The sequence below is a fragment of the Macrosteles quadrilineatus genome, unplaced genomic scaffold (assembly GCF_028750875.1).
Source record: "Macrosteles quadrilineatus isolate MER2022 unplaced genomic scaffold, UCM_ALF_1.0 Scaffold_1__1_contigs__length_201487025, whole genome shotgun sequence".
Classification (NCBI taxonomy): domain Eukaryota; kingdom Metazoa; phylum Arthropoda; class Insecta; order Hemiptera; family Cicadellidae; genus Macrosteles; species Macrosteles quadrilineatus.
In genome coordinates, this window is record NW_026542594.1 from 109,243,756 (window position 1) to 109,268,107 (window position 24,352).

The 24,352-nt window shown below is 35.5% G+C and overlaps 1 protein-coding gene across 1 annotated transcript in view; it reads right to left on the minus strand.

Annotated features, from left to right (window-relative positions):
• Positions 1-1,314: 1,314 nt before the first annotated feature.
• LOC128983048 (uncharacterized) overlaps positions 1,315-24,352 on the minus strand; it is a 331,667-nt gene continuing 308,629 nt past the window's right edge. Inside the window, exons 5-8 of the mRNA XM_054402183.1 lie at positions 17,023-17,296; positions 16,177-16,204; positions 14,899-14,998; positions 1,315-6,160 (exon numbers count right to left, since the gene is read on the minus strand). Coding sequence (XP_054258158.1) covers positions 5,760-6,160; positions 14,899-14,998; positions 16,177-16,204; positions 17,023-17,296 — 803 coding nt within the window. The 3' untranslated portion in view covers positions 1,315-5,759. The remainder of the gene's footprint in view (positions 6,161-14,898; positions 14,999-16,176; positions 16,205-17,022; positions 17,297-24,352) is intronic.

Here is a 24,352-nt window from a genome sequence, read left to right on the forward strand (position 1 = left end):
ACTACAGTACAGTATCGGGTGGTCGGTCAGTTGCATGGCGGTGCGCCCAACTCGACAGGACAACATCTATATACGCGTATGTACAACAGAAGCGAACGTTATAATGTAAATAACTTATACACCCATACAACAAAATACAGGTTAGCCAATCCGATTTGTTATTTAAAAATAGTAATAATTATAACAATAACAATTACTGACATTACGAATTCAATTAATTAAGTATTAGGAAACCCCTGTAAAAACTATTATACTTATGACCTAAAATTATAAAAATATTGTATAGTAATATTATTAAATAACAATTTCGCAAAGTATCATTATTAATTATTAAACAATTATTAGTTCATTCTATACAAATGTTGCTACGATTGGTACTAAACCTTGTGACACGTCAATAGTATTTTACGCAACGATTGCGTAAAGATAGTAGTAACGACACGAGTAAAAAATTTAATTTATAAAGACTTCTACGAATGTTGTTAACACTATTTACCTACGACCGTTTTTTAAAGTAGCCGTTTCAGTACAGTTCTTAGAATTGAAAAGTATCTCATAACAGCATTGTTTACTTTCATAACAGCATAGTTTTACTCATAACAACACGGGTAACGGACCAATGAGGTTCAATGATTGAGAGAGGAGAAGCAAAATTGTAATGATTCGAAATTCAACTAATCAGCTGTTCCGGCCAATTTAATTGTTGATTGGTGCAATTAGTGAATTAGTGTTTGATTCCTTGCTTCACTGTCAGTGGCAATGAGAGGTTTTAAACCAAAACATAACCTCTCTCTTAGAAGTTATGAGTAGTGATTTTTAGTAATTAAAACACCGTCGTAGGTAAAGTAGTGTACGCAACTCGCGTAAATAGTGTTAACGACACTCGTAGAAGTTTTTAAGGCACTCGCCAAGGATCGTACCTTAAATTTTCTACTCGTGTCGTTAACACTATCTTTACGCAATCGTTGCGTAAACTACTATTACGCGAGTTGCGTACATTTATTTACCTACGACAGTGTTTTAATTACTAAAAATCACGACTCATAACTTCTAAGAGAGGTTATGTTTACGTTTATAACCTCTCATTGCCACTGACAGTGATGCAACGAAACGTTGTACCAAACACTAATTGCACCACTCAACAATTGAATTGGCCTAAACCGCTGATTAGTTGAAGCTCCAATCATTATAATTTTACTTCTCCTCTCTCAATCCTTGAATCTCATTGGTCCATTTCCTGTGTTGTTATGAGTAAAACTATGCTGATATGAAAGTAAAAAATGCTGTTATGAGAAACTTTTCAATTCTAAGAACTGAACTGAAACTGCTACATTAAAAAACGGTCGTACGTAAATATATTTAGGGGTAACTGAACTGTTTAGAAACTGTCAAATGCCTCGAAAATGAAAATGGGCTACATACTAAACTGTATAGTTACCCGTTTGATTTATTTATTTGATTGATTTATACAAAATATTTTTGTTATAAGTGTCCAATACTGTAATACCATTTTATTTATAACACAAATGAATAATAGTGTTAGGCCTAAATTTTCACGACAATATAACTAAGTTAAAGTTAATTTTAGCAAATTTCCTATATGGGGAATAAGCTACAGTATTACCATAGGTCTCATGGTAAGACCTAGACCCGGGACTGATTTACTTTTTCGTTTTGAGGTCCCCAGAGGCCAACAAAAACACCATCCGTTCAAATTCATATTTATGTGTGCGCGCGCGTGTGCGTGTGTGTGTGTGTTTGTGTGTGTGTGTGTCCGTTAGCACGACAACTCGAGCAAAAATGATACGATTTTGATGAAATTTTGTATAAACGTGTAAACCTACCTATAAACCTTCGCGAACCAGCACAATCGGACGATGGGAACGGAGGTTTTATGGTAAAAATTGATTTTCCCCATTTGTTTACCATAAAAACACAAAATTTCTTAATTTCTCTCCAAACCATTTTGTATAGCTTAAAAAAATAATGTTTTACATTGAAGCGTTATTGTATACCCAACGGTGTTGAAGATGGTTAAACAAATTGTAAATTTAAAATTCCCATGTTATTCTTATGGAGAAATAAACTGTTGTAGTTTGCTTGTTCATGGATATATTGTAATCAAATTTGGCAATTTGTTTATTTCATACTAAGCTATCAACATTTCAATAAACAAACACTCCTCAATATCTTCCCGATAGCAGCAATTCTATGTAACTTATGCACTAAAATTAATGTTATTTAAATAGGAAATAAATCAGACAATTTTTTTGGGGAATATTTAAGTAGAAATCCTGCCAGTTAAATGGAAATTCGCTTAGTCTGCAGGCTTACTGCGGAGGGGGTATTAAGAGTTTCTAACACATGTGTCTGATTTTTATGAGCTAGAGATTCATGCCACTCTTGGACGGTTTTCTCTTTATACTACACGCCGTTTCATCTTTTGAATGCGGCAACAGAACATACATTTCAACTTCATAGAGTCCATTTACACAATGTCCATACAGCTGTGCAACGTTATTCTTCATGAAGACACATTTTTCTTTGGTTACTTTGAAACTAAATCCTTTCTTCACTGTTGTGCTGACTGACATCAGGTTTCTTCCTAGCTTGGAAGAACATTCTCTAACATTACATGTATGGTTAACTACATTAACCATACATTCTCTAAAGTTGTTTAATATGGGGTTAATTAATAATGATAAATGATTTATGGATGAATGTACCTTTGGAATTATGTCGGACATAGTGAGCGGCAAGGAAGCGCCGCCGGGGTCGAGTTGCGATGGTAGATGGTAGAATGTCCTCAAGACGAAGGCACAACACTTGACACTATCTTCTTATGTTGAAGTCTTGATTTTGATTTCGGAATAACGCACGTCTAAAGGTCTATACAGTCCAAAATGAGCGCTCACTAGAAGTTCCTACGCGATCGCGGTAGACCGGAATGGGAGGATTCACTGCTAAACTGACTTTACACACTGGTTAATACAATTAATTTAATTTAAAGAGGCAAAAATGTTATGAGTACTATACAAAGGGGCCACGGACTATTCCGAGTGGCAATAATAGAGAATTAAAACTATAAGAGGGAAAGCCACAATGGCAAAGAATATTAATTATGTCAGAGTGACATGTGTTAGGTAAACCCGGCAACCAACAGACTGGGCCAAGCGTCCCGATGCGACGCTAAAACTTCGCAAAAATATCCTTCCGCCAAGTTAACCAATGGGCATTGTGCTGACCCCACTAGGTTCAATTGAAAACCCCTACTCTCTCTCGGCGGCAAATTCAAATGCATAAATTATATATAGTACAAGAAATAAAAACATTTTCCTGAAAAGTTACTTAACAAAAGTTGTGATGTATCGATTCTTACCAATATTCACTCTTACTCGAATACTTGGTACTTATTTAGGACCCAGACCCCAGCTTAAACGTTCTAAAATCACTTTTAAACTATTCTAGGACATCAATACTACAACTTTACTGATATGTGTGAAAGAAGTCCCTCCGTAAACATATATGCTGCGATGCTCCAGAATCTGCAATAAAGTTGTCTTTCCTGTGCTCCTTTGCTACAAAACACAAGAATAGACCACTGGTACATTTTCTAGGCTCAGTCTTGTTCTCGTCTTCTTTTTCTGATTTCTTTAAGCTTCGACTCCTCTGTTTCTTCAGGTTTTGTCCTTTCACCAGTAATCAGATCACTAGTTCCATGATGTATCAAAACTAATTCCATATGGCATTTCCACCTTTTCCATGATTGAGAATTGCTTAGTTTTTCAACATTCACTTTTAAATACATTCTTTTAACACTTGCTGGGCCCATAACCAAATAAAAACAATAAAAGTTGGATAAAAGAAATTAGTTTGTTTCTGAGGTGTTGAATCCCGGATTACTTAACAAATACTAATCTAGAGGTTTAATACCTTTTTGCCAACGTCTAGACCTGAGCCCGCAGCCGCGCCGTGAGTTGTATGGCCATACAGTATTATTCGTTAAAATGTGTGTTCGTGTTCGTGTTCGTGTTCGTTTTTGTTATTTGTTCGTCTCGTTATGTGTTTTTGAAGACTTTATGACGACCTCATAGGAGCGAAAAACCACGTCTACTAGGTCTAGTAGGCTTGACAATGACACCATAAGTGTGTCGAAACCGGTAGCCATTAAGTATACCAAGGATTACGTTGGAAAAATAGGTATTTAACCTCTAGATTAATAAATTAGTTTATTACTCTAACAAAGCCCATGTTATGAGTCAAAGGGGATAATTTGTATTATCATTCAATAATAAACAACACATGTTTTAAGGAACATTAATACCAACTCACAGGTTTAACATTATTTTTCAATTATTAAAATTCATGATATTTAAATATGAACTAAATCTGACAATTTTTTAGGGTATAATTTAGGGGAATTTCACCCAGGTAAATGGGAATTCGCTTAGTCTGCAGGTATGCTGAGGCGGGGGTATTAAATTATTATTATTAAGATCTAAACATGTACGAAATACAGCAACATCGTGATTTGTCTATTGCGGCAGATAGCAAGGAAGAGATAAGTTTTAAACTTCACATACCTCGGCTAATAAGTAGGCCAATTAATGATCTATGATTCCAAACCTCAATTTTTGAGACAATAACATCATATCTTAAAACTTCCTTTGGCATAAGAATTATGGTAAAAAAAAAACAATGGTAGGAATGCCGTGAGTAGAATAACAATATAACCGATTACATGATGCGGAAAGGCGATACTTAGTGGTAGTTGACAGTTCCTAAGAGGGCCTAACGTATTGTTTATTACTATATACGAACAAGTCTGTGGGTATTTAAAGCAAACTAACGGACATTTATCTCACATTAGTTGACTATTAACACCAACTGAGTGAAAAACATCGATTGTATCTTTGTACAAGTTTTGATGTTAGACTCCTTATTCGCCTGTTCGCAAACGCGTTTTAACCTTAAACGTAATGTGTTAAACGAATAAATTACAACGATTTAAACTATATCGGTAGACAACTATGTTCGATAAAATGGATTTACAACAAATATTTCAAGCTGCGAATCGAAAACGATTATCGAATAACATCGGTTTCGATCGAAATGCCGTTGGATCAACGGCTTGGTCAATGCTATTATGTACATATATTCACACTCGGGAGTTGGAAAATTGCAGAATTTCTGTCTGTAAAAATTTAAAAAATCGTATTTTCAGGTATAAAAAGGTATAAATAGACAACAACTACAAACATTTAAGTCAGACAATTTGCTGTGAACACTTAGTTATTGGGGTCGCCAATCTATCGGCTGGTACTTGACATTCTGTTGACGTTGACAAGGGATGCACTAGTCTACGCTGACCGTTGAGGTGATGACGCACTGGTCAGTTTTTCGTATTGAGAATAGGTTACCGCAAGAGGTTTCCAATTACTTATCACAACTAAGTCTACTGAGTAGATTATTCGATCACCAGTAATGTACATTGTACATCAGTCGATTAGTCGAAAAGATTGTCTTCCGTCGATTACGAATAATTTGTGGACAGTTTTACGACGAATAGCCTCGTAGTCTACAATCGTTGTAAAGCCGATTTGTTTACGAGACGGTAACGGTTTGAACCTTAGACGCGTACGAAATTCTTACTCACTAGATAAATAACACGCAACATCGATCGAGAGCCGAGAGACCAGCTCCCAGCTCGGTGAACACAGAGGAGTAGAAGGGGCATTGTTTCCTAGTCGAAGCGCTAATTAAAAGCCAAAGTCACCACTACAGTCCATGGAGTAGTCGACGTCGTCCATGGCGTAGTTGCAGGTGTCGTAGAGGTGGTGGAGGTTGACGTCGTGGTGGTGGAGGTGGTGATGGTCAACGCAGGTGGTGGAGGGTGGTGGTGGAGGTGGTGCCTGATGGTTGCTGGTGGCGTCACAACCGCAGCACTGGTTGTGGCTTACGTCATGTGGTTGTGGAGCAGCGTCGCAGCAGCAGCAGTGATGGTTGGCGGTGCAGCGGTTAGGCGAAGGATAGGTCCAGCTCCAGCCCAGACCTTGTCCCCACAGTAGTAGTGTCGTCCCCACGCCACCTCCACCAACTCCTCCATCGCTGCACCCACAGTCTACAACGTCCTTCTTGGTGATGGCAGGACTGTCACCGTCTGTAACGGAACGACAACACTTTACTCAGACGTAATTCCAGGCACTATATCGATATCAATTACAGGAACTTCATTATGATCTACAAACGTGGAAATGTGTATAATAATTATTACGAACTTAACCATTGGCTCAGAATTACAAAGCGTGATAAATACGAATATGCCTAAATATCATTGCGGTAATATATTCTTTAAAACGTGAAGTAGTAAACATTGGCACCGAATGTTGAACTCTGTGGTATCAAAGTTTATGGTTAACTCATGTATTTAAAATACTTTTTTTTATTATCCATATATGAATCTCAAAGTCCATGAACTTTTGAGAAAACTAAAAGTCACACCCCCATAAACCATATAGGTACTTAAAATGTTCGTCATGACAACCCTACGCTAAGCTGTCTATTATTTCATAAATTGTCCTGTAAGGTCGTAAATCCTTTCTAAAGGGAATTTTACATGTACCTAATGTTAAAAATACCTCAGCTGTACTTATTTGATGTTATTCTTTCAACTTATTACCAAAAACCAGGTGTAATTATTTGTTTGTATTACTGTATTCTGTTTTGTTTATTTCAGCTTAACTTATAATCAATAGTTTAATTAATACATGTTAATGCTTATGATGTCAAAACATGGTGGAAGGAATCTTTCCGCCTTGTAGACCATGAGCCACCAATATGAAACCCTCCCCCCCCCGTGGGAATTTATGACTTATACTTTTTTTTTTTGGTATTACCTACCAGATTAAGAATTCAGTTGTTTGCCTCTTTTAAATTACAGCGTATTCCGGAAAATAAAGAAAAACTGTTCAATTTAAAAACCGTTTTATTAAAATTACATAAGGGGACGTTAATTACTGGTGAAATATTTTTTTATGGACTTCTTCAGTATATATTCAAAGGCTTCAAATGAAAATAAAAAAGTTAAAAAAATACCCCCGCTGCAGCAAACCTGCAGGCAATGCGGATTTCAAATTGGCCTGAATTGATTTTCAATTAAATCTATTTAAATAACATTAGATTTAAAGAGTACCTCTAGGAAAGCAATTTTAAGAGATTCTAATTAAATTAAATAAATTTTATTTGAGACATTTTAGACGTAAATTTTACTGGAATGTAAGGTTCCAGTAAAATTAACGTCTAAAACTTCGTTTTCCTCGTATCAAAATCGGATTTGCGGCAAAAATTTTATTTTTTTAAATCTCTTTAAAATAATGTGCCGATTGATATGGGTTGCCATTAAAAAAATTTCAACCCTGTTTGCGGGTGGGGGGTGAATTTCAAAATATCACCAAAAACAACCTTACATTACCTAGAAACGTGTATTGAAGCTTGTTTGAATTTTATTTGTGCTGAGACCATTCATTATTTAGCATGTTAGCCCATTGTTCTTTATTTTTACCATTAGCTAGGATTTTTTTCCAATCCCGTGGGATCTTGATTTTGGACATCTCATTAAGAACGTTTCTCCATATCCTCTTCTCTCTTTCAATGTTTTAATAGTTACATCTAAATAGGTATCCACAATAAAGTATACCCTGCTGAGTTTCGGAAAACTGCTGAAGGCAATCTGTGCTAGTTCACCAGAGGTTTCTGGAATATTAGTAAGAACCGAAAAGTAAGCCATACCGTCAATTACATACATACATTATTCAATCTTGAGAGGTTCGTCTATACCCTTGTTCTCCAAAGCATGGAGCAGTTTGGCCTTTTCTGTTTTGGTTGGGCATCCATCGACAGTGGCTGATGCCCATGGTACTGGATCTAATGGGTATGTCATCAGCTTCTCAAGGTTAATATCACGTTCTTGGGACAGCAGTAAAACTCCAGAAAAATATTTTTTATTGCTCATATCTCAACTAATCTGTTTGCATGCAGCTTTCCCTAGATTATCTACATTGAGTAAATTGTCTTCCACCGATTCGGGTACAGGTCCTCCAGCTGATAAACAGACCATCTAGGAATTCTGATCACAGTTTTCAACTTCAAGCAGAATAATGCATTGTTCAAAAGCATCAAGTACAGTACTTGCAAAATACTTTGCTCACTTCGTTTCATTTCATTTGCTTGCATGCCACTGAAAACAATCTGATGACTTCACCATACTTGCATTTTTAAGATCTAACTTGCTGTGGGCCCGTCCTACGCACAGGAATCAACTAATCTAATCAAAACAAACTAAAAAATCTATACTAAACGACCCATGCTGCACTGCGGCGTTAAAATAAATATCATATCCGAGAAATAATCAAATTGATTATTTTTGATTGTGTAATACAGTTTCTTAAACTTAACCGATTCAAACAATCAAACGACCAATAGCTCAAATTAAAGCCTATAATTGACTGATTATTTTGAGTCTAAAACATATAAAAAAAAAATTAAACAATACTGAAGCTATTGATATTCAATCATAGAAAAACCTTATAATTTTTTTTTATGTTGGATGTTCACCTTGCGTTTGCTTGAAAACCGTCCGATTTGAATAACTAATATCTTAAATGCAAGCCGGTATTTCACTGAAGGTTCTTAGACAAAAATATATAGGGTTATATAATTACAAATGGTAAAATACTGTACAATTTAAATTGAACTACGAATTAAAAAATATATCAAACCTATGTTTTTTGGTCGAGTAATAAAGTAGATAAATATACGATGATGCTTGATGTGAAATATATGTAGGCATACTACCAATTTAAGACCTCAATCATGAAGATCGGACGTGTAGAAGAGCCAAAGAAACTCGGAAAAGAAAAAAAACAAATTTAACTCCCTTTAGAAATACATGGGGGGTAAATTTAATTTACATATAAGCCGCCGAGTGGGACTGTTGATAAATATATACTGATGCTTGATGTGAAATCTGTGCGTGCATACCTTCAATTTGAGACCTCGATGACGAAAATCGGGTGGGTAGAAGAGCCAAACGAACTCGGAAAAGAAAAACCAAATTTAACTCCCATAAGAAATACACGGGAAAAAATTTTGTTTACGTATAAGCCGAGTGGGACTGTAAGCAACTATATGCCGATGCTTGATGTGAAATCTGTGCGTTAATACCTTCAATTTGAGACCTCAATCATGAAAATCGGTCGGGTTGTAGAGCCAAACGAACTCACTAAAGAAAAACCATTTTTTAAAAATATATATTCATGATATTTTCGTGTTTTCCGGAACATGCTGTAATTCACAAGTGGCAAACACCTAAAACCTTAAAGTACATGTCAATACAAACCAAAAAATGTATATGTCGAAAATTCCCACGGGGGGGGGGAGGGGGGGTAAACGCCAGCCTCCGCTCTATTGATGTCAAACGGGAAATTCTAAATACAGTACAACACAAAATAGTCAAAAAGTACAGCTGATGAATTTTTAGCAAACGTGTATGTGAGTTCTCTTAATGACATTTTTTTTTATTTTCTTACGATTTTACTTAAAGAATAACTAGGTTTTTGTGTCAAAAGAATTGTTTATATTCGTTAAATATGTAAATACTAAAGGTTCGTGTGTTTTTGTGAAATCCTATAAACTAATTCAGTTAGTGACTGTCCAGTTTGTTTCTTAGGTTAGTTTTAATTTTGTTACCATGGCAATGAGCATTCACACACTTGAACATGATTACTATAGGCCTAGCTCTTCCTTGTCCAAGGAAAGTTCAAACGACCAAAATTTCTCTGACGCTAATGAGTTGAATAAAGGTATACCAATGATTCCTGACAAATTGTCCAATCAAGAAATGTCAAGTGAAATATTGGTTCATCCTCAGATCATGTGCAAAAACGTCATCGTGTAACTAATCAGACAGACACCACCCCCTTCGAAACAGCTATATGAGCCTATGTACTCCAATGATGACGAGCAAATGGATGATGAAATGCCGGCACGTTGTTTGTTACTTATGATGTCAAAACATGGTGGAAGACTACGTCAGACGACTAAGGTGGCCAAACCTCCACCAATCTTCCTTCCCGGAGTAACAAATATTGGACCAATGGTCAGAGCTTTGGATGCCTTGGTTACCAATACTGGATATACATACAAGTGTCTTGGTCAATATAGAATGAAACTGTTTCCATCGTCATCTAATGATTACAGACACATTGTAAAAGGTCTAAGGGACTTAAACGTAAGCTTCCACACCTACCAGCTGAAGCAAGAACGAGCTAACAGCGTTGGTTTGAGGGAAATGCATTACTTAACAAGTGTTGATACAATTACAGCTGTAATCGAAGAAAAAGGACATGTGGTAAGAAACCTTACTAATCTTAAAAATATATTCACTAAGGAACCCATGTCTATTTTCGTTGTAGATTTGGAACCTAACGCTCAAAACAAGGATATATTTCAGATCCAGTTTTTGTTAAATGCTAAGGTTTCATTTGAACCACCTAGAAAGAAAAAAAAGTTGTTTAATGTAAACGTTGTCACACACTGTTGTCACACACGTTGGCCATACTGTGTATGGCCACGCCAGATCCTACTGTCACAACGATTTTCGTTGAGTCAAATGCACACAAAATCATGATACTAAAGCCTGTCCTAAGCCCATATCAGAGCCTCCAACTGCACTCCGAGAACAATTGAACGTGACTCCGTGAATTAATTGCACTCCAAAGAACACCCGACAAATTACAAGGGTTGTCCCGTATGCAATTATGTTAAAAATAAGCAATCCCCACCCCTTCGGCGAAAAACTCCAGAAAAAACTCAGGAACACACAGGTAAACGAAACTAGTGACCCCGGTAAGAGCAGTTCGTTAACTGAAGGTATTTCGTTTGCACAAGCTACAAGAAACAGTAAGAGGGCTGTGATTCAAGAAACCAATTCCGTAATAATGAAGTCACAGAACAAGAAGCAGGTTTGTCATTCATAATTCAAGATTCGTTTGCTCGCTTCGAAAGTATACTATCCAAGCAACCAGAGCAGATTAATACACTTCTTAATCTGTTAACAACAGTAATTGCTCATTTAAAATTAATATTGTTCTAAAAATTGGTATTTGGAACGCCAATGGCTTGGCTCAGCATAGTAAAGAAGACTATAATGTCTAATGCCAAGCATCAAGAGTGGGGTTCACGCTTGGCTACACCAACAGATCGACAGTTGCTAAGAGTAATAAATGACAACACTCTTAATCATATTTCAACAGGTGAACCTACTTATTGGCCGACTGATATGAGGAAAACTCCTAAATCATTGGACTTCTTCATATCAAAAGGTATTAATCAAAACTACACTAATATACAATCAAGTCCTGACCTATCCTCTGACCATTTACCGATAATATTGTAAATCAGTACACAAGATTTTCACCAAAAAGTAACTGAACGGTTATACAACAAGAACACTAATTGGGAAATTTTTCGTCAAGATATAAACAATAATTTAAACTTAAAAATGCAATTACAAAGCAATCAAAATTTAGAAGACGCCATTGGTTTATAACTTGTATTCAAAGTTCTGTGAAAACATAAACTCCTGTCCTTAATTATTTGTCAAAACCTGGATTAACTTCTGGATTAAGTTACCCTATTTTCGTTAAACAGAAGATTGCGGAAAAAAGAAGGTTGAGAAAATCTGACAAAATAGCAGGAATCCAGTTGATAAAGCATTTTAATAGGGCATCTCGAAATTTGAAGCAGCTGTTATATGATTTAAAAAATCGCTGTTTTGAGAATTACACCCAATCTCTGTCACCTTCCGAAGCTACGGATTATTCCCTCTGGAAAGCTACGAAGCGAATGAAGCGCCCATAGATTCGAATTTCGCCGATTTTAAAATCTGATGGGAGCTGGGCAAAATGTAACACAGAGAAGTCTGAAACCTTTGCTAAATTCTTTGAGAATGTGTTCAAACCAAATGTGGTAGTAAACAAAGAGGAAGAGATACTTGAATATTTGGATGATCCACTACAACTTGACTTCCCATTGCGGAAGTTCAAACCATAAGAAGTAAAATATATCATCACCAACATTCTTCATTCTAACAATGCTCCTGGTTACGACCCCATAACTGGTAAAATACTTAAAGAGCTTCCACGAAAAGGAATAATATTTTTGACTATGTTATTTAATACAATGTTAAAACTTGAAAATATACCAGATCTTTTCAAAAGAGCAAAATAATTGAGAGTCATTCCGAAACATAGGAAGCCTCTTGAATAGGTAAGTTTATATCGACCTATAAGTCTTTTACCAGTAATGTCCAAGTTGTTTGAAAAAACTTCTTCTGAAAAGGATACAAGACCTAATTGGCGAAGATGTGATTCCTGCTGAAAGAGGTCAGCTGATGTCAAAATCGTAAATGAATGCAATGTGCTATCCATAATCATGGTGGACGTAGTTCATAATTTGATGCTAGGTAGCAGCACGGTACAGAAAATGAATCGTTTGACCATAAGACAAATAGAATAAATATAGACTGTCAAAGGAAGGTTCCGGTGCCCACCGCTATGAGTGCCGTGTAGTTACGGCACACACCGCTGCAGGCGAGGAGCGCAGGATCCATATGCGACTAGCAGACGCTGCAGCGGTGTGCGCCGTAACTACATGGCAAACCTAGCGGTGGACGCCAGAACTTACCACTAACCGCAGCACAGCTGACGGCCTATATTTATTCTATTTGTCTATGGTTTGACTTACGTAGTGGATTTTTGACTAGTGCAGTTGAATGACAACCAACAAAGTCGAGATCTGGGTAACACGTGATCATGGGCCCCTGCTTGATGATCATCTTCCGGCTTTTCCTTCTACACGCTGCTGCTATTGTGTGACATGCTGTAGGACATCTGACTGGCAAAAATTGTGTATGACAGGCTCTACTGTGAACTGTTGGATGTGGTGAGTGTTTGTCTGGATAGAGGAGGGGTAAGGATGCATCGTCTTGCTGACATCAGACTCGACTTGGCAGACAGGAGATTGGACACCACCGGGTCCAGGGAGGCTGACTTCACCTTTCTACCTAGGGAGCATGCTACCGACGTGCACTACGCGTTGTTCTGAATGGAGGTGTGATGAAGATGCATGCATCGTCTCGCTGACGTATAACTCAGTTTAACACACTCCTTTTATCTATGGTTTAACCGACGGGATAGTGGACGCTACCAGGTCCAAGGAATTTGACTTTAGTGTTGGTGGTAAAAAACCTGATCAACCTCGGCCTCTCAAACTTGTTCTTGGCAGGAATTCTGACGTAGTCACTGCAATGAAGAATTTTTGCCGGATCTGAGACCAAATTGAATCCACGATTTTCTTCGGTCAAGCTATCCAGAGACAGAACTTCCCGTGAAGCCGCTCACCTTCTAAACCTCAGTGCCGAATTAAAGGAACGCACCACCCTTGGGGGAAAAGGATCTCACCGTAAGTTTCCTAAACAACATCATTGTTAGTTTTTAACAACATCATAATCATCATTTTTACCTTTCACCTTGATCAAGCTCTACATTTCCCTGGTACGCCCACAGCTGGAATATGGGTCTGTCGTCTGGTCTCCTTTCCACAAGAACCATGTCAACGAACTGGAGAAAATTCAAACCCGCTTCATACGGATGCTTGGACCGAGACTTGGGTTAACCTACCACAGCACCCCGGTTGACGATGTGGAGAAGCCCTTCAATCTTCTACCTCTTTCACTCCAACGTCATCATGCCGACATCATTCTGCTCTACAAGCTGGTAAAATGTGTCGTCGATTGTCCCAATATCCTGAGCGGTATCGACATTACCACGCCCAGAGGCACACGCTTCAAGACAATCTTCAGTAGACGCTTTTTCCCAGCCTACTATTCCTACAACAGCGGAATTTTCAGTCTGTTTAAGGCTGGTAGCAGGCGGCTGCTCAACTGGGCTTCTTCTGTGAGCCCTCCCGTTCAAAAAGAAGTCTCCTTGCTAACCTGAGAAACCACACCCCTGCTTGTAAATATTGTTTTCGTTGTTACTTTACCAGTGTTAATTTATTGTTATTACTTTCTTAGTCTACTACTTTGTTATAACTATTGTTATTACTTCTTTAGTTTAGTAAAACTATCTTACATGTCAAATCCTGAATTATTGTAAATGCCATCTGTACATAAACATTGTAAAATGGTGTAATCCGTTGGGAAATAATAAATTAATAAACTAAATTTAAAATCTAATCAGTTAAATTGGCTCATCGGAAGAAAATCAAAACCTAGTCTAGAAAACAAATTATTGCTATATAAAACCAGATTGAAACCAATATGGACATATGGAGTGCAACCATGGGGCTTGGCGAGTACTTCTAATATAGAAATTATCCAAGTATACCAATCGACAATGCTGAGGAAAATAACAAATGCACCTCGGTATGTCACCAATAGAACACTACATCAAGACCTTGTTAAGATGCCTACAGTTAAGGACGAAATCATGACCTTAAGTGAACGATGTATTACGAAATTGGAATCTCTTCAAAACCATTTAGCACTGAACTTATTAAACAACACGGATACAATTTACAGACTTAAGACGCCATCAATTCTGGACCTGCCCTCCAGATTTTTGTGAAGTGTTTTACCGAAGAATTTGTTGTTGACAGTACTCAAAAACTGTATTCTGTTTTGTTTATTTCAGCTTAACTTAACCAATCAATAGTTTTATTAACACATATGAAGTCAAACGGGATGAAGCCCGCGGGTAAATTACCCTTGTCTAGATTTTACCAATACCCTTGTGTCATACGTGTCCTAATTTATTTTAGCCTAGTAACGTAGCTTACTTGTGATCTGGACGGTAGTGGGGGACAGACGCTGTGGCTGAGAATCTAAACAGTCGTGGTTAGACTTGTTGTCTGTCTGCGTCTGCGGGGGTGGTGGCAGCTAAAACAACAACATACATAAGATAAGATACATAATTGTATGGTTGATATCGAAGCGGAAATAGTCTTACCCCAAGAAAAATCTACTACTATAACCATGAGTGGGTGGCAGTTTTGCTGCTACAAGGAGAATAATTAAGTGAATTTTACTAGTAAAATGTTGACAGCCTAGTATAAAATAAAGAAATGTTCCAATTTTGATCAAACTAACACCATAAACTAGCAAACTAAAGCAAAATAAAACCCTGTTCCCATAGTCCGATCATGCTGGTTCACAAACTCTTTCGAATAAACGTAGGTTTTACACGTTTGTATTATTATTCCCTATTTAGGAAATCCCCTAAAAATTATGTCACTGGCCCAAATATTGTACAAATAGCCGTTACAGCTGATTTGCAGGTTTAAAAAATGTGAAAACCCAATTTTTACCCCATAAAACATCAACGCGTTAACTTGAGTAATCTTTGTTTGATTTTTATGACATTTGGCTAGAAGGTGTAGGGCGGTATAATCTTGAATGTGTTCGCGAACCAGCATGGTTTTATGTTCTAAAAATTGGGTTTTCTAATTTTTGACTCTCAAAACAAAAAAATTCCCAATTTCTCTTTAAACCTTATTAAACGGAAAGTAAATAAAGATACGTCTTATAACACTTAAAACATATATTTACGCTTATACTGTTACTCACAAGACGGTAAATATACAAAAGATGGTAAGTGGTGATCGATTTCGATTGGACACTCCAATCATCATCAGACCCAATAGGCAAATGACAACTTATATCTTTATTTACTTTCCGTAAATTTAATAACACGTAAATGATCAAGAAGTTATTTACCTTATTAAACTATATTTAACTTATAAACTATATCAAAAATTAGAGTTTAGAGATTTCATTTAACACGATAAGTCAGGTTATAACACGGACGGAGAGTGTATTTTCGATCCTCATTATATTTCCTCTACCATTTTCCGACCTCGACGTCAGCGACACGTAGCCTCCGTTTTTTAACTCCGCTTTGGAAAGAGCCACTTCAGGCCCTAGTAATGTACAGTATAAGAAACCCCTGGCATAAATATTACAACCTCCATGACAAGATTCTAGTGAAATATACCTTTAAGAACAATCCTCCCGTAAATAAATTTTAACCTAGTTTTTACACATTACAGAGAACTTACCGTATTGCTGATGGCTGTCATCCAATGGCTAGGAATTGCAAAACAAACATCAACAGCGTAAGACCAGTGTACTAGGCTATATGTTTTAGTTACGTTACTAATAATAAAATTGTTATTAAAATAGTAGCTATTGCAGCAAATATTTTGGTAAAAACTGTAGGTTTTTACAAGAATATTATATGACAGACTATAGCCCCTTTTTTATGTTGAGCGGTATGTGTGTTCCAAATAAATAAACGATAAAATTTATTGAAAGTTTACGAATTAATTTTTTCCGTATGTTTTTTTACGTTCTCGTACATTTATTTTCGTAAGAACTTAGGAAATTAGTGATTTTTCCTATATTTTGCCTGAAAATTTTGTCTTAAGGCAGGCAAACTGCGGCATTGCTACATCAATTGTATCGTGATATTTTAGTGGACAGAGAGCTCACCGATTACCTATTTTGGAATTTAATTACATTTAAACGAATTTACAACACAGACGTGTGCGAGAGATGAGTGAGTGGAGTTGAATGGTTATGATGATAGCTTTGTTACTGACTAAGACCAGTTAGCTCTAGGGTTATAACAATATGATCTCTAAGGAGAGCTAGGTCCAGCGTCGAACCATCAAAAAGCTAATTACTGTTCTCAGGGTCGAACCAGTGCCCTATATCCACTCTAGGAGAGACTTAGGTCTATCACATGTACAACTGCATCTTGAGCTGAAGCAGCCATGGGACTGTGTCAGGCATACTCTTCAGACAATGTGTTGCTGATACAACTTTACGTTTAGCTTCATTCAGTTATAATATTTTATATAATTGGCTGAGCATTACGCTTGGGCGTGATAGTATATACTCACTTGACTTCCTCCTCGGACTGAGCCAGTAGCCAATGGACTTTGTCACCTCCACGGGTGCCGAACGCCATGAGCTGGACGACATGACAGCCCGAGGGCAGTACGGGACGACCAGGGATCCTCAATGTCCATTGGGATACTGCCAGCATCTCAGGGGCTTCCTTGACCACGACACTACCTTCAGGTTCCCCGCGACCCTTCTCCTTGAACCACGCCAGCGTAGAGTCGTCGTACAGCACCACCCACTCCTCCCGCCACGCTCGGCCAAACAAACGCTCTGCAACAAGTGCGTTCAGTGTATTTCATATACATATCAATTTTGAAGAGTAGATTCGTAAACTCTTGTACAATCTAAATTGACACGTTCAAGTACACTCAACCGCTTTAACGGTAAAGTAACCCCTGGAATGTTTGCAAATATAAAAGGGATAGACCCCTTTAATCTCGCACAGAAAAAAAAGTTTAAGACACTAACCATTAGGATATGAACACTTCGAAACTTATCTCAGAAGTATAAATATGCGTGGTTCCCAAAAAGAATGTAACATTTAAGTTTTCCTTAATGTAGTTAGCTCATATGATTTGTTTGATTGCTTATCAAAAAAAATCATATAACTGAAATAATATAACTTAAGTGCAAGTTCTTCTATAAAAACTTTTAAAAACTCAAAGAGAGGCAAACATATTGACATCAGAGTGCATTTTATAAAAGATCCATGTATGAAAGGAATAATTGATGTGCAGTATGTAGTCAGGATAATCTCGCCGCTCCATGTAAAGAAAGGTTCGTGCAATTGCGCAAGATTATAATGAATATAGACTGATGTAATAATTTGTTGTCGTTAAACCGATTAATATATTTTTTAAAAATCAAAATATCAATCGAGGGGGTGTGTTACGATATACATTAGTTCTGTTAACACATAATTATTTAAATTGTCTTACTTGTCTGTATTGCATATGATTTCCTTTGTTTTACAAGTGAGTTCTGTTGCTAACACTTAAAGTTATGTCCTGTTAATACAAATAATTGTTCTTCCACGTGCTGCCGTATTTTATTGAAGAATAAAATAATCTAAAACATTATATGTCATGTAGGTGACAATGTTATGTAGTGATATCAAATACATTTTAAAACAAACAATTTAATAATATAATAAAAATGTGTAGTAGTGTTAATAAAATTTTAAATAATCTATTGTAATATTAACTAGCTGTTGTACCCGTGCTTCGCAGCGGAAATGAAATTCTGTTAAAACGAAGTAACGAACCCACGACCTGTTTGCCTATATATTGGCTTGGACAGTCTTGGCATTATTTGTATAAACACCTGTCATTTAAATTTTGTCTCTTGATCGGTCAGTTTGTGACAGGGTGACACATATTTACTTACGAATTTTCGAGCAACCTCCACCGTTCCACCATGAAGACAGGTCCTCGCGAAGAGTTTCTATAAAAATGTCGCAACATCGTGCTCTATTAAAGTTGCCCTCCTTTGACTAAAAACCTTTTTTAACATGACAAAAATATCTGTCTGCTTACTTTATTCCTAACACACATCGGGGATTTATTGGGAGAAGGGGTAGCATAAAGGTATTTAGACTTTCCGTCATAGTGGTGCATTTGAAGGTAGGGGAGACTTCGCTAAAAGACTTCGCTTCGAAGAGAGCACTGCAAGTATTTGCTGTTTTTGACTTGTACAGTGAAGTGATGCATTGCTTTGCGATGACATGATGACCTGGCGAGGGAACTCCAAAATTCGCACAATTCTTTGACGAAGTATTTATTGTTTGTTTACACCACGCTTCGTGCATCATTTCCCCGCTGGATTAGCCTCCCCAAAACTACCTGGATCCCTCGGGACCAGTGGAGTCGTTTTAATCCCTGACCTTTTTAGATCCTCGGATTACGGGACCAGCTAACCATTACCCATCCTATCCAAATGTTCGTTTCGTGTTATTTATTTATTGTGTGCGTGTGACAGTAATGTCTTTTATGTATTTGTACCCTGACGATGCCGTTTTAACGGTGAAACATGAAACTTTTTAACCTCACATCGACAACATTTGGATTACTTGACGAAGTAATTATACCACAATATTATAGCCACATTTTTAGTTTAGGGTTCCAGCTTTTTTCTTATTAAGTTTAATTTTTTTTTTAAGTTTAGCAGCCGACGCTAACATTCTAAACTAGCTTTTCGTATAATATAATTGCTTAACATAACAGCTGTAAACATTCAGTGTTTGTGACACAAATTCAGCATTTAAATAATAATTAAATACGTAGGGTTGAGTTATTTATACTATGTGTAATGCTATATTTTTGATAGTTCAATCCTTTGGTGAGTGGATGACATCTATCTATATATTAATAGGCAAGCATGTTTCTTTAAAACCTTTTTTCTCAGCTCGTGTGTATCGTAGGGAAAATCTACGCATACCGTTAGAAAGCTATTTTCCTGTAGGTGTGCAGAATCCCTTTATAAATTAAAATAGGCTCAAAAATAAGCACAAAAAATTAATTAGAAATTTAAAAAAAATTAACATGGATCTTATGGGTTGCTATGGTGATGACGGAATAACAACAAAATATAAACAGAAAATCAAAACAAATGGAAGACATTCCAATCACATGTTTTATTTACAGTGTGGGGTGAAAATAGAGAAGTTTGCACAAAACATACTGTTGGTCGATTTTTCGACCACGGGGCGTGCTCTTGTATTATTTAAATATACACAATAAAAAATGGTAAAATACTAGATGTTCAAATTATTTTCAGAGAAGTCTTTAAAATCTTAGGTTTGTTTTAGTGCAAGTAGGGGCAATATGGCAAATATAAGTCCCTTTGAGCGTTTTTCCCCATAAGAATAACATGGGGATCATTTTTAGACACTAATTCCATAAATCCTGATCGTTACCTACATATCCCTATACAATTATTGTCCAACCTTATAAATATAACTAATCCTCACTTATCCCCTATATATATTCAAAATCAAGCGTAAAAAGCGAATTCTTTCATTTATTGACCTACACAAGTGTAAATGTAAATTAGGGGCAAGAGGGCAAAGAGACGACGCTTTAGGCGTTTTTTCCCATAAGAATAACATTGTGAGCTTTTTTAGCCATTTTTTTAATACTGCTCTTGGCCTATACAAGCCCATACAAATGTTCTATACTATTGGCCAACTCCATTAACACTTAAAATCCCCATCAAAGTATGTGATTTTATCTGTGATAGCACCATGGATCTTAAATCCCATATATTGCAAAGTCACAATTTTTTTTAATTTCTGTAAAACAAATGTTATGAACATTTTAAAAGACACATCAATTCTTGCAACAATTGTCCATATACAATGATTATATTTGTTGGTGAATCGATTAGAACTGAACTTGGAAATAATCTTCAGTCTTGTCCTCTGCCGATAAAATTGACTTTAGTAAGGAGAATCAAATTGATAAAATATACAATAGATCAAAATGGAAAATTACCGAATGAAAAAAAAAATTATTGCAGATTTTAGAAGCCTTACCACCTTAACTATTGAGAAAAGAGATTTAATACCTCAAATTGAAAATGCTCTTTTAAAGAATGACGCATCGTAAATCGCATTATTTTTTAATTCGTGATTTTGATAAATTAGTGAAGTACGACCATAAAAAGTATTTTTGCAAGTTGTGTTTACAATACTTTACATTAATGATAAATTAGAACGTGACACAATATATTGTAAAAACGTTGATGCCCAACGAGTGGAAATGTCTAAACAAGATACATTACAATTTAAAAATTCAAAATATTAACTTAAAGCCCCATTTGTGATTTATGCAGATTTTGAATGTTTTATAAACTCTAACAGCCATACTCCACCTCGATTTGCATTTGTTGTAGTGAGAGATTCTAAAATTATTTCTGAAGAATTATATAGTGGCGCAAACGTTATGTGCGTGTTTATTTGAGGTTATTTGAGACTTGTGATTTTATTAAAAGTCAAATGGTGATAAATATTCCCCTTGTAATGACTCCAGAGCAAGAGGCATCTTTCCAAAACTCAACACATTGTCTCGATGGAATTTAAATAATGCAACACTTGGGAAAGTTTAATCGTAAATTAAATTGCATAGCCAAAGATATGGAAAAGTACATTTCATTCTCTGTTGATGATATAATATTTTTAGATTCCTATAACTTTCTGTCCCTTCCATTATGCAAATTAGCTTCCAATTTAAATACATTTAGATTTATAGACAATTCACTACTACAACGCAAAGGCGTATTTATCTATTAATATATGACGAGACCAGATAAGTTTTCCGAGTCTCTCCCTCCAATAGAAGCATTTTACAGTAATCTAACTAAAAAACATTCTCCCAATGAATATGTACATGCCTGGAGCCATTTTAATATAAATATTTTTTTGTTGTTGTTCTTTTCCGAGTTTGTTTGGCCCTTCTACCCGACTGATTTTCATGATTGAGGTCTCAAATTGAAGGTATGCACGCAAAGATTTGCCATCAAGCATCGGCATATAATTATCTATATTCTCACTCTGTTTATACGTAAACGAAATTTGCTCTCCATGTACTTCTTATGGGAGTTAAATTTGGTTTCTCTTTGCCAAGTTCATTTGGGCTCTTCTACCCGACCAATTTTCATGATTGAGGTCTTACATTGAGACATGCACGCAACGACTTCACATCAAGCATCGGCGTATTTTTACCTACAGTATTACTCCAACAAAAAACATAATGTCAATCATTTTCGTATTCTTACTTCAATTAAGATGTATTTCACCAGTTATAATTAATTATATAATCCTATATATTTTCGTATAAGAACCGTCAGTGAAATACCGGCTTTCATTTAAGCTATTAGTTATTCAAATCGGGTGAGTTTCAAGCAAACGCAAGGTGAACAACCAACATAAAAATAATTTTTAATATGGGTTTTCTATAATAAAAAATCAGTAGCTCCACTGTGAGCCACTGCCCGAGGATGAATTTCGTTGGACGAATGAGATAGACTACAATAATAATCAAAATGACGAGTTTGAATACATTTTGGAAGTTGATTTAAAATAATATGATAAAAGCTTACATGATTTACATAATGACTATCCATTAACGCCGGAGAAAATGAATGGCAAATTAATACCTGATTTAAATTTAGTAAAGTAATAATGTATGATTTCCAGTATAATCGTATGTCACAATTTAAGAACAAAATATTTCTGATTCAAAAATGACAGACACTGAGTCTTTAATGTATTCTATAGTTACAGAGGACTTTTACAAGGAAATAGAATGTGACTTGCACCATTTCAATACGTCTGGATATAGTAAAGACCATTTATTATACTCTGATAAAAATAAATACCCCCGCCGCAGCAAACCTGCCGACTAAGCGAATTTCCATTTGTCTGAATTGATTTTCAGTTAAATAATATTTTAATAACATTGGGTTTAACGAGTACCTAGGTTTGCTGCTACAAGGAAACAAATAAAGTGTGTTTTTGAGTAAAATATTGACAGATTAGTACAAAATAAATAAATTTGACAAGTTTGATCAAAATATATTCATAAACAAGCAAACTACAACATTTGACAATATTCTCCATAAGAATAACATGGGAATTTTAAATTTACAATTTTTTAAATTTTCTCCGTTACTAATAATGGAACAAAAATACTTTTATATACTAAATTATTTGTTTTTTTAAGCTCTTTAAAAAGGTAAAACAGAAATTGGGAAATTTTGTGTTTTGAGGGGCAAAAGTGAGAACATCCAATTTTTACCCCATAAAACCCCCCGTAAAGCCCCGTTCCCATGGTCCGATCGTGCTGGTTCGCGAACTCATTCAAGTTTATCCCGCTTTACACCTTTAAACCAAATTTCATCAAAATCGGACAAAAATTACTCAAGTTATCGCGTTCACGGACGTATATATATATATATATATATTGAATAAATATATCGTTCACTATTGAGGGCTACTATTATTATTAATAAATGAAATAAATAATTAGTACCCTTTTTTTAAGTTATTAATTTATTGAATAAACTAACATGTTTCGGCTCTTAGGCCATGATCACAGTTATGAACAAATAGTAAATAAATAGAAATGTAAATAATAAATAAGTAAATTATCATATGATTTTGGAATTTTGTCTAGTATATAGGTTGGCTTAAGTGTTGTTTTCCTTTGATTTATTATATAAGATTTTTTCACATATTATGTTTTTTTTTTGAATTTGCATTGTATTAAGAATGTTTTCAGGATCTTTTTTATGGTTTCTATATATGTGGAATTCTTCTTTAATGAATAATTTGGCTTTGTTTGGTTCTAATTCAATTATTGATAAATAAATTATTTTCTATATTTTGATATTTATGATTAGTTTTTATTAGGTGTTCTGCATAGTTTGATTTCATACTTGTTGAATTTTTAGATTTAAATGCCTGTATATGTTCTTGGAATCTACATTTGAAGCTTCTACTAGTTTGGCCAATATAATACTTGTTACAGTCTGTACAGGAAATTTTGTAAATACCGCTTTTGTTAAATTTTGATGATTCTTCAGTTATTTGTTGATGTTTGGACACTTTTGAATTTATAATCTTAAAGACGTTGTTTTTTGTTCTATATGTTGCTTTGTAATTTGTTTTAGATAAGGTTTTCCTTATTGCTTTATTTAATTTAGAGTTATGAGGGAGACATATGTATTCTTTTTTCAATTTCTCTTCTTTTTTCTTTTGTTTCTTAATTTTGTTTTTTATCATATTATCAATAAGATTGTCCTTATATCCATTTTCGGCTGCAATATATTTTATTATCTTCTTTTCCTTTTCAAAATTTGTTTTGTTTAGGGGCAATGTTATTAGTCTGTAAATCATGGAGTGGAATGCTGCCATTTTTTGCTGCCAAGGATGGTTCGATGATTTAGGTATTATTAATTTAGAAGTGGTTGTTTTTCTAAAAATATCAAATGAGTGTTTTGCGTTAATTTTTGAGATTGTTAAGTCCAGATAATTGATTTTTTCTTTTTGAGCATCTTTGGTAAACTTGATATTCTTAGATATAGAATTTATGTATGTTAGAAGTGTGTCACTCTCAGTTTCGGATCCTTCAAATAAGCAAATAACATCGTCAACGTACCTGAACCAATATATTATCTTATTTTTCATGGGGTTTGAATTGTTTATAATTTTGTTTGTTTCTAAATAATTCATATATAAATCTGCTAATAAGCCAGAAAGAGGGCTACCCATTGCAAGACCATCATTTTGTTTGTAATATTTGTTATTGTATTCAAAGTAATTTTGTT